Below are 13,701 nucleotides of genomic sequence, written 5' to 3'. Positions count from 1 at the left end.
GATGCTCTCTGCTGTGCATCTGCAGAAGTCTGTCAAAGTATTCGATGACATGCCAAATGCGAGGTGGACATTCCTGGCAATGCTCATCCTTAACATCTTCTCAAGAGTTGTTACAGGTGTACAAGACATTGGCAAGACCTCTATGTGAAGTTCTTGTACCCAGCTATGGGAAGGGTGTCATTAAGCTGGAAAGGGTGCAGAAAGGATATTCCTGGGATTGAGCTACAAGAAGAGATTTGACAGACTGAGAGCAGTTTCCCTGGAGTACATGAAGCTGAGGAGTGGCCATATAGAAACATACAAAATCATGAGATGCATAGATATATGGTGAATAGTTACAGTCTTTTTTTTCCCAGCACAGGGAAGTCTAAAGCTAGAGACACCGAATACAAGAGTTTGGAAGGAATATCACAACTGTACTCAACCCATCTTCATAAGACATGCTCTCTAATCCAGGCAGCATCCTCTGCACCCTCTCTAAAGCTTCCACATCCTTCCTAGGCAACCAGAACTGAGCATAATATTCTACGTATGGTCTAATTAGGATTTAATAGAGATGCAACATTACCTCACAACTCTTGAACCCAATCCCTGACTAATGAAGACCAACACACCATATGCCTTCTTAACAACCCTATCTGAAAGAGGTAGTTGAAGAGATTGTGGAAGCATTAGTAATGAGGTAGTGGGGAAGATTTTGGAGGCTTGGGTTGGGGAGGATGACGTTTCGGGTTACTTGGAGGCATATGATGAAGTAGGCCAAAGCCAGCATGGTTTAGCTTCAGGGGAAATCTTACCTGACAAATCTGTTGGAATTCTTTGAGGAAATAACAGGCAGGATAGACAAAGGAGAGTCAGTGGGTGTTAACGTGTGAGGAGTGTTTGATGACTCTGAACCTGTACTCTCTGGAGTTTAGATGAATGAAGGGGACTCATTGAAACCTATCAAATGCTGAAAGGACTGGATAGAGTGGATGTGGAGATGATGTTTCCTATTTTAGGTATGTCAAGGACCAGAGGGGACAGCTTCAGAATACAAGGATATCCATTTAGAAAAGAGATGAGGAGGAATTTCTTTAGCCGGAGGGTGGTGAATCTGTGGAATTCATTGCCACAGACCGCTGTGGAGGCCAAGTCATTGAATACATTTAAAGTGGAGGTTGATAGATTCTTGGTTAGACAGGGTGTCAAAGGTTACTGGGAGAAGAAGGGAGAAAGGGGTTGAGAGGGATAATAAATCAGCCATAATGGAATGGTAGAGCAGACTTGATGGGCTAAATAGCTTAATTCTGCTCCTATGTCTATGGTCTTATAGTTTTAGAGTCTATCAACTTGCATGACAACTTTTAGGAATCTACAGGCGTTATAAGGATGAGGTTTTATAGTATTTGGAGGCACATGATAAAGTAGCCCAAAGTTAGCATGGTTCCCTTAAGAGGAAATTTGCTTGACAAATCTGTTGGAATTCTTTGAGGAAATAGCAGATCCCTCTGTTCCTCCACACTGCCAAGAATTTTGCCATTAACCCTGTATTCTGCCTTCAGATTCAACTGCACACTTTTCCAGGGTAAACTCCATCCACCACTAAAAAAGGCATTTGTACAGGTTCATGGACTGGAAAGATTTTTCGGGATATGGGCTGCCACAGTGCTACTGCACAGGAATTCCAGGATCTAGACCCTAAGATGAAAGAATGCTAATTTACTTTCAAGTCAGAATGCATTTTGGCAAAGACACTGCAGGTGGTGATGTTTCCCTGCATTTTGTCTTGCACAGTATTTGTGGTGGTAGATCTTGAAGGTAATATCAAAGGCAAGTTTACATCCTCTGTCACTGTTAGTTATGTCTGAGTTTTACACCATCTATCTACTCAACTACTTCTTCCCAGAATATTCATTGCCTCAGTGAAATCACCAGTCTTCTAATCTCCAGTAAGCTGAGTGTTATCTGACTCAACCCCTTAAGCTTAGAGTGATCGGACGCAAGGGACGCGGGGGAGTAGCACTTCAGATGACGGAGAACATCATAGCAGTATGACAAGTCCATATCCTGGAAGAACCCAATGAGTGATGCAGTTTAGGAATAAGATAAGGATGACCACACTACAGACACCCCTCTCCAGATCTCAATGACTTTGATGGCAGAAAGTTTGTTGTTGCCTGATAGGGTGCTTTGAGAAACAGCTGATCTCCTGAGATTTTCTTGCACAACAGTGTCTAGGGAATGAAGAGAATGGTGCAAAAAACAAAAAAAAATCCAGTGAGCAACAATTCTGTGGGCAAAAAAAAAACATCTTGCTAATCCTCCCCCGAGGATAAGGACTTTGGAGCTTCTGTTGGTGTTTCTGCAGCTCTGGGTTTTTACAGGCTGGGGTGGCCAGCTCCATCCCCAACCCTCACCCTTTCTCATTTGAGATCAGGACTGTCCATGGTGGTGTTATAAATGGAACTGGTATTGGTTTGTCATTGTAAATGTACCAAGGTACAGTGAAAAGCTTGTCTTGCACGCTGTTCATACAGATCAAATCATTACACAATGCATTGAGGTAGAACAAGGTAAAACAATAACAATGCAGAATTAAGCATAAAAGCTACAGAAAAAGTTCAGTGCATGTAAACAATAAAGAGCCAGATCACAGCAAAATAAATTGTGAGGCCAAGAGTCCATCTTATCATACTAGTGGTGTGTTCAAGAGATCGATAACAGTAGGCTAGAAGCTGTCCTTGAGCCTGGTGGTAGTTTCAAGCTTTTGCATCGTCTGCCCAAAGGGAGAGGGGAGAAGACGGTACGGCAGGGGTGGGTGGGCTGCTTTGCTGATACAGCAAGTACAGTGTAGGCAGACTCCATGGAGGGGAGGCTAACTCCTTTGATGTGCAGAGCTATGTCCACAACTCTCTCCAGTTTCTTGCAGTCACATGCAGATCCATTGCTACACCAAGCTGTTATGCATCCACACACAATACTTTCGATGGTACATAGATAAACAAAATGGTAACAGTTAACAAGGAGATGCCAAATTTCTTTAGCCTCCTAAGGAAGTAGAGGTGTTGGTGAGCTTTATTGACTGTGACATCAAAGTTGTTGGGACTGGGACAGACTCTTGTGTCCACTGCAGGGAACCTGAAGCTCTCAACCCTCTTAACCTCAACACCATTGATGTAGATGAGAGCATGGGTTCTCCATTCCAGGACACAATGTCCTCCTTCTTCAAAGGCTTCCCATTCCAGGACATCAGAGGTGTCATCCTCCTTCAAAGAATGGGGTCTCTCTCCCTCCATTATTGATGCTGCATTCACCCTCATCCCCATTTCTCCAACACCTGCGCTCATCCCATCTTCCCGCCACCTTAATAGTGAGAATTCCTCTTGTCCTTACCTACCACCCAGTCAGCCTCCATATCCAACACATCCACCTCTGCAACTTCCACCATCTCCAAAGGGATCCTACCTCCGAACATATCCGTACCATCCCACCCATCTCTACTTTCCATGGGGGATCACTTCCTCTTCAATTCCCTTGTCCATTCATCCCTCCCCACTAATCTCCCTCCCGGCACTTATCCCTGCAAGCAGCCAAAGTGCTACACCTGCCCATTCACCTCCATTCAGGGCACCAAATAGTCTTTCCAGCCGAGGCAACCCTTCGCCTGTGAATCCGCTGGGGTCATCAATTGTAAATTGGGGGACCATCTTGTCAAGTATTTCTTCTCCATCACCACAAGCAGAACTTCCCGGTGGCCAAACATTTTAATTCCCATTCCGACATGTTGGTCCATGGCCTCCTCTTGTGCCAAGAGGAGGCCACCCTCAGGGTGGAGGAACAACACCTATATTCTGTCTGGGTAGTCTCAAAGCTGACAGCATGAATATCGATTTCTCCTTCTGGTAAAAAAAAAATTCCCTCTCCCTACCCCACTCTATTTCCCCACTCTGACCTTATATCTCTTGTCACCTGACCACCACTTCCCCCTGGATCCCCTCCTCTTTCCCTTTAGCCTATGGTCCATTCTCCCCTCCAGTTAGATTCCTTCTTCTCCGGCCCTTGACCTTTCCCACCCACCTGGCTTCACCTATCGCCTTCTAACTAGCTGTCCTAACCCTCCCGCCCCCCCCCACTTTTTTATTCTGTCATCCTCCCCCTTCCTTCTCAATCCTGAATAAGGTCACAGCCTGAAATGTCGACTGCTTATTCATTTCCATAGATACTGCCTGACCTGCTGAGTTCCTCCAGCATTTTGTGTGTGTTGCTCTCGATTTCTCTGTAGACTTTATATTTATGATCTCCACCGCCCCCTTTCTGAAGTCAATGGCCAGTTCATTTGTTTTGTTTACAATGACGGAAAGCATGTTGCCATGACATCATGTCACTAAGCTCTCTATCTCCTCCTGTACTGACTCATCATTATTTGAGATAAGGCCCCCAACGGTGGTATCATCTGCAAACTTGTAGGTGTAGTGAGACAGTGTTGGAGAATCTGGCCACACAGTCATGAATGTACAGGGAGCAGAGTAGGGGCTGTAGATGCAAACTTGTGGTGCACCATTGTTTAGAGGAATCATGGCAGAGACATTGTTGCCTATCCTTACAGGATGAAAGTGCATGGGGTCCACTGGGGAGAAATGATTCTACACTGAGAATCATTCTACTAAATGATGGAGCAGGTTTGAGAGACTATATGGTTTAAATCAGCTCCTTCGTCATCTCCCTCTCGCGCTGACACATCTCTGATCTACCTCCCTATCAGTTCACTTCACAGAGAGCATGCACCATCCACAACCTTAAAATGCATACTGACCTCACGACTCCTCACCGTTTACAGCATAGAACAGCATTCCTCTGTCACTGCCATACTCTTCTCAATCCAACAGCACAAGCTATCACAAGGACTGAGCAGTGTTGAACCAATATCCTTTACACAGAGAACATCCCTCATCAAACTCCTCATTCTTCCACAGAAACTTCCCACGATTTCGAAACAAAAATGGTACCCCTCCAACAAGCTACCATTTTGAACTCAGTTTGCCATTGAGCACCCTGTCCTACTCACACAGCAAGTCCTCATCTAATCTCCTCTCTTCTCAGTCACTGTTGTCCATTCAGCTTTTCACAGAGACTGCCTCCCATCCGACTTGCCACCTTTGCTCTGGGACATTGTTACCCATTTACCTCAGCTCGCAAGCATGGGCACCCTTCCTTCTCCCGGTGGGCCCGGCTTCGCGGAAGTCTCCAGCCATTCACAGAGATCCACTGATCAGATCAGTTCACACATGGACATTGTTATCCAACATCCCTCCCACTGACTCAGTGCAGCATGTCAGACTCTCACTCGGCCCCAAGAGTGTAACGCTTCACAGTACCATGAATCACAATCAGATTTCATTTCCCACTGCTGCCTGCAAGGAGTTTGCATGTTCTCCCTGTGACCGTGTGGATTTCCTCTGGGTGCTCCAGTTGTCTCACATTCCAAAGACATATGGGTTAGTAAGTTGTGGGCATGCTACATTGCTGCTGGAAGTGTGACAACACTTGTGGACTGCCCAGCACAATCCTAGGACTTTGATGGTCATTACATATCACTGCATGGTGTACCTGGACAAATAAAACTAACCTTAATCTTTTCACAGACTCACCTACTCACCAGTCATTGATCCATCACTTTCACTCAGACACTGCACCATGTTCACAGATAGATGCACTAAGATACACATTAGCTTTATTTTCCACATGAACACTGAAACTTACAGTAAAATGCATCGTCTGCATCAAATAAAATCAACGAGGATTATGCTGGGGGAGGCCTGCACGTGTCTCCACGACCCCATGCTTCCAACGCATGCGTAGCACTCTCACAGCTCTCTAACCCTAACTAACTCTAACTCTAATTCTAACTAACTCGAACTCTAACCCTAGCTGTAGGTCATTGGAAAGTAGGAGGGAACCAGAGAACCTGGAGGAAGCCGACATGGTGGTGGAGGGAACATAGTCATAGTCATACTTTATTAATCCCGGGGGAAATTGGTTTTCGTTACAGTTGCACCATAAATAATTAAATAGTAATATGTAAATTATGCCAGGAAATAAGTCCAGGACCAGCCTATTGGCTCAGGGTGTCTGACCCTCCAAGGGAGGAGTTGTAAAGTTTGATGGTCACAGGCAGGAATGACTTCCTATGACGCTCAGTGCTGCATCTCGGTGGAGTGAGTCTCTGGCTGAATGTACTCCTGTGCCCACCCAGTACATTATGTAGTAGATGGGAGACATTGTCCAAGATGGCATGCAACTTGGACAGCATCCTCTTTTCAGACACCACCGTCGGAGAGTCCAGTTCCATCCCAACAACATCACTGGCCTTACGAATGAGTTTGTTGATTCTGTTGGTGTCTGCTACCCTCAGCCTGCTGCCCCAGCACACAACAGCAAACATGATAGCACTGGCCACCACAGACTCGTAGAACATCCTCAGCATCGTCCGACAGATGTTAAAGGACCTCAGTCTCCTCAGGAAATAGAGACGGCTCTGACCCTTCTTGTAAACAACCTCAGTCTACAACATTCAAACCTCTAACAGACCGTGGCAGGAATTGAACCCCGATTGGTGATCGCTGGTGCTTCAAGTGATTGCGCTAACCACTATATATGCACTGCACTATATCTTTCCATTCAGACTCATTGCTTTTTGAGACAAAGTTCTGTGTACTCATTCTAACCCTGGTCCAATTTACACAAACGTCATAATGAATAGTTCTTGTACCTTCACATTGGCTGTTCTCTGGATTTTAATGTCCATGGGGTTAATCTGAGGATTCTTCCCTTTCAGAGGAAGAGAATGGCTACTGGTTGCTGCTAACTGTGATTCTCACCACCCTTGCTATGCTGCTCTTCCTATATGGCTTATCCATTACAGTGGTGTACTGCAAGTACAAGGTACGTAATCAAGGAAGTGTGGGGCTAAGTGTTACCAGTTGCTTAAATCTGACAGCAGTTCTTCACCAGCCAATTTTTTTTCCCTCCCCGGTATGTCTGAAACCACAGTCACCAACCTCTGTCTCACATCAATTGATTCTTGCACCAATGCTTTCAATATGAGCTTTGGTAATCTGCAGGAAGTTCTGTAAAATATTGTGTGATTCTGATGAACGGTCAGCTCTTCAGAGCATTTAAGTCCTTTCAAGCAGTCAACAGGGTTCTATGATAAGAAATATCTGTCTGACATGATGCATCGTTAAAAAACGTGAGGGGAAATCTCAGCCCAAAGCACTAATTCTTTATTCCTCTCCTGTAGATGCTGCCTGATTTGTTGAGTATTTTTCTCCAGTATTTTGTGTGTGTTTCTCTGGATTTCCAGCATCTACAGAATCTCTTGTATTCAAAAAAAATCTGGGTTTGTTAAGCATGATGTTTCCTTCATAAAGACAAACTGACTTGTCACATCTCAGCACAATTTCCTTCCAGGGAACATTGCAGACCTTTGCAATTCATTGTCTCAAAGAGCCAAAGGCTGCTCAGTCTGAGGGGGAGGCTTGGGACTGGCCATTCGTACTGAATGGAGTAAGGATTAGGCAGCACTGTGCTCCACTCCTGTGTCTGCTTCCAATTATTTATAATTTCACATAACCCTAGTAAAAGTTCTCATATTCAAGTAATCCTTGCGTAGTCAGCAAACATGCGGAACATGGTGCCACAGAATGTAGGTGAGGAATTAACAATGCCAAAGCCACTTCCTTCCATCTTCAGCATTTCTGGTCTGGAGACATTGTCCAACAGTTGGCACGTTTGTCCAGAAATTAAATCCAATGCTTCCCCCACCCCATCCCCAGGACAATCCATTCCTAGATCTACAGCCTTGCCCACCTCCCCCACTGCCGCTGCTGCTGAAACCTTTACACTCACCTCACCTCTGCTACCTCAGCACTTGTGTGTGCTCTCTTGGTGGGCTCCTTCACATTTCACCTTCAGTAAACACGCCCATGAAAGGTTCTGCTGTCCCTAACCTATCACAATCACAATCACTTTCAGAGGCCACTTGATTCGGTAGAGAATTGAGTCCTTCTGCTGCTGTAGCCTATCCAGTTCAAGGTTCGATGTGTTGTGTGTTCAGAGATGCTTATCTACACAAGTTTGTAACAGATGGTTACTTGAGATGTTGCCACCTTCCTGTCAGCTTGAAGCAGTCTAACCATCTTCCTCTAACCTCTCTCAACAACGCATTTTCAACCGCAGAATTGCTGCTCACCAGACGTATTTGGTTGTTCGCACCATTCTCTATAAACCCCAGAGAACGTTGCGCATAAAAAATCCCAGGAGATCAGCGGTTTCTGAGATACTCAAGCCACCCTGTGTGGTACCAACAATCGCACCATGGTTAAAATCACCAAGCTCACATTTCTTCCCCCATTCTGGTGTTTGGTCTGAATGACAACTGAAACTTGACCATGTCTGCAGCTTTTATTTATTGAGTTGCTGCCACGTGATTAGCTGATCAGATATTTGCATTAACAAGCAGGTGTACAGATGTACCTAATAAAGTGGCCACTAGGTGCACGGCAGGTGAAAATGCCATGAAAATTAACATTTTGCAGTATAGTACATTACAAACATGTCAAACACAAGTTAATGTAAACTTAAATGAACATAAATTACATATACAGTATAACTTATGTGTGCAAATATAAACAAAATAAACAGAAATACATTAGTGAAAACAGAGAGACAGGAAGAGTAATAGACCCGGGGGTGCTAATGCTTTTCGGAACCCGATTGCAGTGGGGAAGAAGCTATTGCTGAACTTTGAAGTGCGAGTCTTCAGGCTCCTGTACCTCCAGCCTGATGGTGGCATCAAGAAGAGGGCACGGCCCGGATAGCGGGACCCTCTAATAATGGATGTAAACCTCCACAGTGGAAGACACTAGCAGTATGTGGGATGTTCAAGAGTGTCAGGGGGCAGAATTGAGAAAATTGCATTTTCTAGGGAGAAGGTGCTTTAAAAACTGAAAGATTTGAAGGTAGGTGGACATGTGGCGCATGGCCAAGTGGTTAGGGCGTTGGGCTCACGATCTGAAGGTTGTGGGTTCAAGCATGTTGGGTCTTTGAGCAAGGCACTTAACTACACACTGCTCCAGTCCACCCAGCTGAAAATGGGTACCAGCAAATGCTAGGGGTTAACCTCGCGATAGACTGGCGTCCTATCCCGGGGGGGTGGGAATCTCAGTCGCTTCACACCACAGAAACTGGCATAAGCACCGGCCTGATGGGCCATAAGGCTCGGGACAGACTTTAACTTTAAAAAGTCATCTGGACCAGATGGACTCCACCCCAGTGTTCTGAAAGAGGTGGTTGAAGAGATTGTGGCGGCATTAGTAATGATCTTTCAATAATCTCTAGATTCTGGAAAGTTTCCGGAGGACTGGAATATCACTCCAGTCTTCAAGTAGTAAGAGAGGCAAAAGAAAGGAAATTATAAGCCAATTAGTCTGACCTCTGTTGGGAAGATGTTGGAGTTGATTGTTAAGGGTGTGGTTTCAGGTACTTGAAGACACATGGTAAAATAGGCCAAAGTCAACATGGCTGCCTTAAGGAAAAGTCTTGCCTGACAAATCTGTTGGAATTCTTTGAGGAAATAACAAGCAGTCTAGACAAAGGGGAAATCAGTGGATGTCATGTACTTGGATTTTCAGAAGGTTTTAACAAGGTACTGCACATGAGGCTGCTAAACAAGGCAAGAACCCAGGGTATTACAGGAAAGATACTTGCATGGATACAGCGTGGCTCATTGGCAGGAGGTGAAGTATGGAAGTAAAGGAAGCCTTTTCTGATTGGCTGCCAGTGACTAGTGATGTTCTGCAGGGGTCATGTTGGGACCACTTCTCTCTAAATTTTATGCCAATAATTTGGATGACTGAATTGATGGCTTTCTGGCTAAGTTTGTGGACGATGTGAAGATAGGTGGAGAGGAAGGTAGGATTGAGGAAGCAGGCAGGCTACAGAAGGACTTAGACATTAGGAGAATGAACAAAAAGTGGCAGGTGGGATACAGTGTCAGGAAGTGTATGGTCACACACTTTGGTAGAAGGAATAAAAGCATACCCTATTTTCTAAACAGGCAGGAAATTCAAAAACCCAAGATGCAAAGGGACTTGGTAGACCTTGTGCAGGATTCCTTAAAAAGTTAACTTGCAGGATGAGTTGGTGGTAAGGAAAGCAAATGCAATGTTAGCATTCATTTTGAGAGGACTAGAATATAAAAGCAAGGATATAATGCTGAGGCTTTCTGAGGCACTGGTGAGGCCTCACTTGGAGTATTGTGAGCAGCTTCAGCCCCCTTATCTAAGAAAGGATGGGCTGATGTTGGAGAGGGTTAAGAAGAGTTTCACAAGAATGATTCCAGGAATGGAGAGTTATCGTATGAGGAGTGATCGATGCTCTGGACCTTTACTCATTGCAATTTAAGAGAATGGAGGGGGGGGGGGATCTCATTGAAATCTTTCAAATGTTGAAAGGCTAGATAAAGTGGATGTGGAGAGGAGGTTTCCTATAGTGGGCGAGTCTAGGACCAGGGAGCATAACCTCAGAATAGAGGAACATCCATTTAGAACAAAGATGATGAGGGATTTCTGTACCCAGAGGGTGGTGAATCTTTGGAATTCATTGCCACAGGCTGCTGTGGAGACCAGGTTATTGGGTGTACTTAAGGTGGCAATTGATAGGTTCCTGATAAGTCAGGGTGTGAAAGATTACCACAAGGCGGCAGTAGAATGGGTTTGAGAGGGTAATGGATCAGTCATGATGGACTGGTGGAGCATACTTGATGGGCCAAATGGCCTAATTCTACTCCTATATCTTATGGTCTATGGCAGGGGTGGCCAAACTTTTACATTCCATGAATCAATTTTTTCACTCACAAGTTCAGATGCGCCTTACAAATCTTGTACCCCATTCAATTCTTGTAAAAGTATGTTAATATAGAACTCGTGCGTGAAAAAATCGCATCTGAACTGGTGCGTGAAGAAATTGACGCATGGAAAGTAAAAGGTTGGCCACCACTGGTCTATGGATTTCCTGAGACATTGCTTCCTGGACAGATCCTCAACGCTGGGGAAAGATGGATGCATGATGGAACTGGCTAAGGCCACTGCTCTCTGTATCCTCTTCAAGTAATTAAATAAGTGACTAGATTTTTAGTAAATTATGATTTTGCTAGACGGGAAAACATTGGCCAGTATCCGTGTACAGGCATTTCACACTGGTGACCAAAAGTGAAACTCGTCACCTTGGGGAATTTAAAGAGCAGATCACAAGCAGCTCCAGTTACCGCAGCTGCTATGTGGGACTGCAAGAGACACTTTCCCCCTCAACCACCATTTCAACTATTCAAAGAGGAAACAGTGGACGGAGATCAAAATCAACCCCTTCCTCACTCTATACTCTATCACCAATGCCTTTTACATATGTGGGAGGAGAACAAGAGGTCACTGTTTCAGGTTCAGGACTTCTACAATTAAGTTTTTTTTACCTTAATCTGTAACTCCATTATTCTCTCTTCAGATGCTGCCTGATCTGCTGAGCGCTTCCAGCATTTTCCAGTTTTATTTCTGATTTTCAGCATCTCCTGATTTTTGTTTTATCTTCACCTTTTGCCCAGATTTTATTTGATAATTGGCCAACATGGCTCTTCTCTTAAAAGAAATGACAGGGTTAGAGGAGATAGTTGGTCAACTCAATTCATCTTAACTGGGCTATCAATGACCCCTTTTCACATGGTCACAAGACATGGATTAGCTCACAGGGTATAAACCCCACTAATGCTACAAGCATACAGTCAGTGGCCACTTTATTTGGTACCTTCTATGGCCACTGAAGGTGTTTCTGTACGTTCATGGTCTCCTGCTACTGAAGCTCATCCACTTCAAGTTTCAATGTGTTGTGCATTCAGGGATGCTTTTCTGCACACTACTGTTGTAACTGTGGTTATTGGTTACTGTCACCTTCCTGCCAGCTTGAAACAGTCTGGCAGTTCTCTGATTGGCTGATCTATTCCATGCCAAACCATTTAATCGGCTTACTCCCTTCGATCTGTACTGGGACAGTAGTCCTCTTAAACCCCTGCCATCCATATACCTATCCAAACTTCTCTTAAACATTGAAATCAAGCTTGCATATTCCACTTGTGCTGGCAGCTTGTTCCGCACTCACAACCCTCAGAGTGAAGAAGTTTCCATGTTCCCCTTATACCTTTCACCTTTCACCCTTAACCCATGACCTCTAGTTGTAGTCCCACCCAGCCTCAGTGGAAAAAGTCTGCTTGCATTTACTCTGTTTATACTCCTCGTAATTTTGTATACCTCTGTCAAATCTCCCCTCATTCTCAAACACTCCAGGGAATAAGTTCCTAACCTATTCAGCCTTTCCCTGTAAACTCAGGTCAAGTCCCAGCAGCATCCATGTACGTTTTCTCTGCACTCTGTCCCGGCTACCTTTCTTTCTGTTCCTCTTACTTTTTTCCCTTTTACTTCCCTCTTCCCTTGAGTGCCTTTCCTTGTTACTGTCATGTCTACCCTCTCTGTCTCCCCCAGCCCTCTTCTCTCTCTCTCTCACTCACCCTGGTTCCACTCACATCTACTTCCCCACCATTGAAAAGTGCCCAGGCCTTTCACCTCATCACTGAGAAAGTATCTCGGTGAACCCACTATCTGACCAACTGAGCAGAAGTGGAACAGCCCTGTCACATGCAGCGCATACGAAACCTACATTTAGTAACCACTAGATAAGGTACCTCCCATACCCAAAAAAGTGGCCACTGAGTGTATTGTCGTGGTTTTCTGCTGCTGTAGCCTACCCACTTCAGAGCTCAATGTGTTGTGTGTTCAGAGGTGCTCTGCTGCACACCACTGTTTTAACACATGATAATTTGACTTACTGACACCTTCAAGCAGTCTGACCATTCTCCACTGACCTCACTTCTTCACATTGCAGCCCCATTCTGACATTCGGTCTGAACAGCAACTGAACCTCTTGACCACGTCTGCATGCTTTTGTACATTGTGTTGCTGCCTCATGATTGGCTGATTAGATATTTGCATTAATGAGTAGGTGTACAGTGGTACCTAATCAAATGGCATCTGAGTGTGTACTCTTCTTATCTTACAGATGAATAATGACAGGATTTACATGAACGTAAGAAATTAAAAAGATTGAAAAGTAAGAAGTCCAGGACATCCATTCCTTCCGAGTCCGAGGGACAATTCTCTTCTCCACTATTACTTCTCTGCCCCTCTGTTTAACCGCTGGCTGAAACGTCAGGAATTCTCATGATGAATAGTCATGTCAACATGTGTAAAAAAACTGGGTCACTTAACCAGATGATGTATTTTCAACTGTGAAATGCGCCTTTGAACCCTGAGAGCCAATACAGACAACAGGAGTGGGTTTATGGCATCAATTCAAAGAATTTGACACTTAAAGCATGAGGCACTACCAGGAAATCCGCAGATATCAAGTCCATTCCTCCTAAATCAGTGGATAGTCACCAAGTCAAGCATCACTTCAGGAAACCAATGTCTCCCAGGCCCTCCAGTGCATCGGCTGAGAGCCCATGAGTACAGAAGATGGAATTATACAAATGAGCCAGCTTTTGATTCAGATTGGTGTTTATTTTGGGCATGCATTGGTATATGCGTTGGTCATTTGTTGGTAAAGTGGTTTAGT

The 13,701-nt window shown here is 44.6% G+C and overlaps 1 protein-coding gene across 1 annotated transcript in view; it reads left to right on the top strand.

The window, feature by feature from the left end:
• LOC134348748 (T-cell-specific surface glycoprotein CD28-like) overlaps nucleotides 1–13,467 on the top strand; it is a 35,113-nt gene extending 21,646 nt beyond the window's left edge. Inside the window, exons 2-3 of the mRNA XM_063052550.1 lie at nucleotides 6,818–6,924; nucleotides 13,144–13,467. Coding sequence (XP_062908620.1) covers nucleotides 6,818–6,924; nucleotides 13,144–13,182 — 146 coding nt within the window. The 3' untranslated portion in view covers nucleotides 13,183–13,467. The remainder of the gene's footprint in view (nucleotides 1–6,817; nucleotides 6,925–13,143) is intronic.
• The last annotated feature ends 234 nt before the right edge of the window (nucleotides 13,468–13,701 follow it).

This window comes from Mobula hypostoma, chromosome 6, assembly GCF_963921235.1.
Source record: "Mobula hypostoma chromosome 6, sMobHyp1.1, whole genome shotgun sequence".
Classification (NCBI taxonomy): Eukaryota; Metazoa; Chordata; class Chondrichthyes; order Myliobatiformes; family Myliobatidae; genus Mobula; species Mobula hypostoma.
Note: the sequence above shows the minus strand (reverse complement) of the source record. Positions and strands in the feature narration are given on the sequence as shown.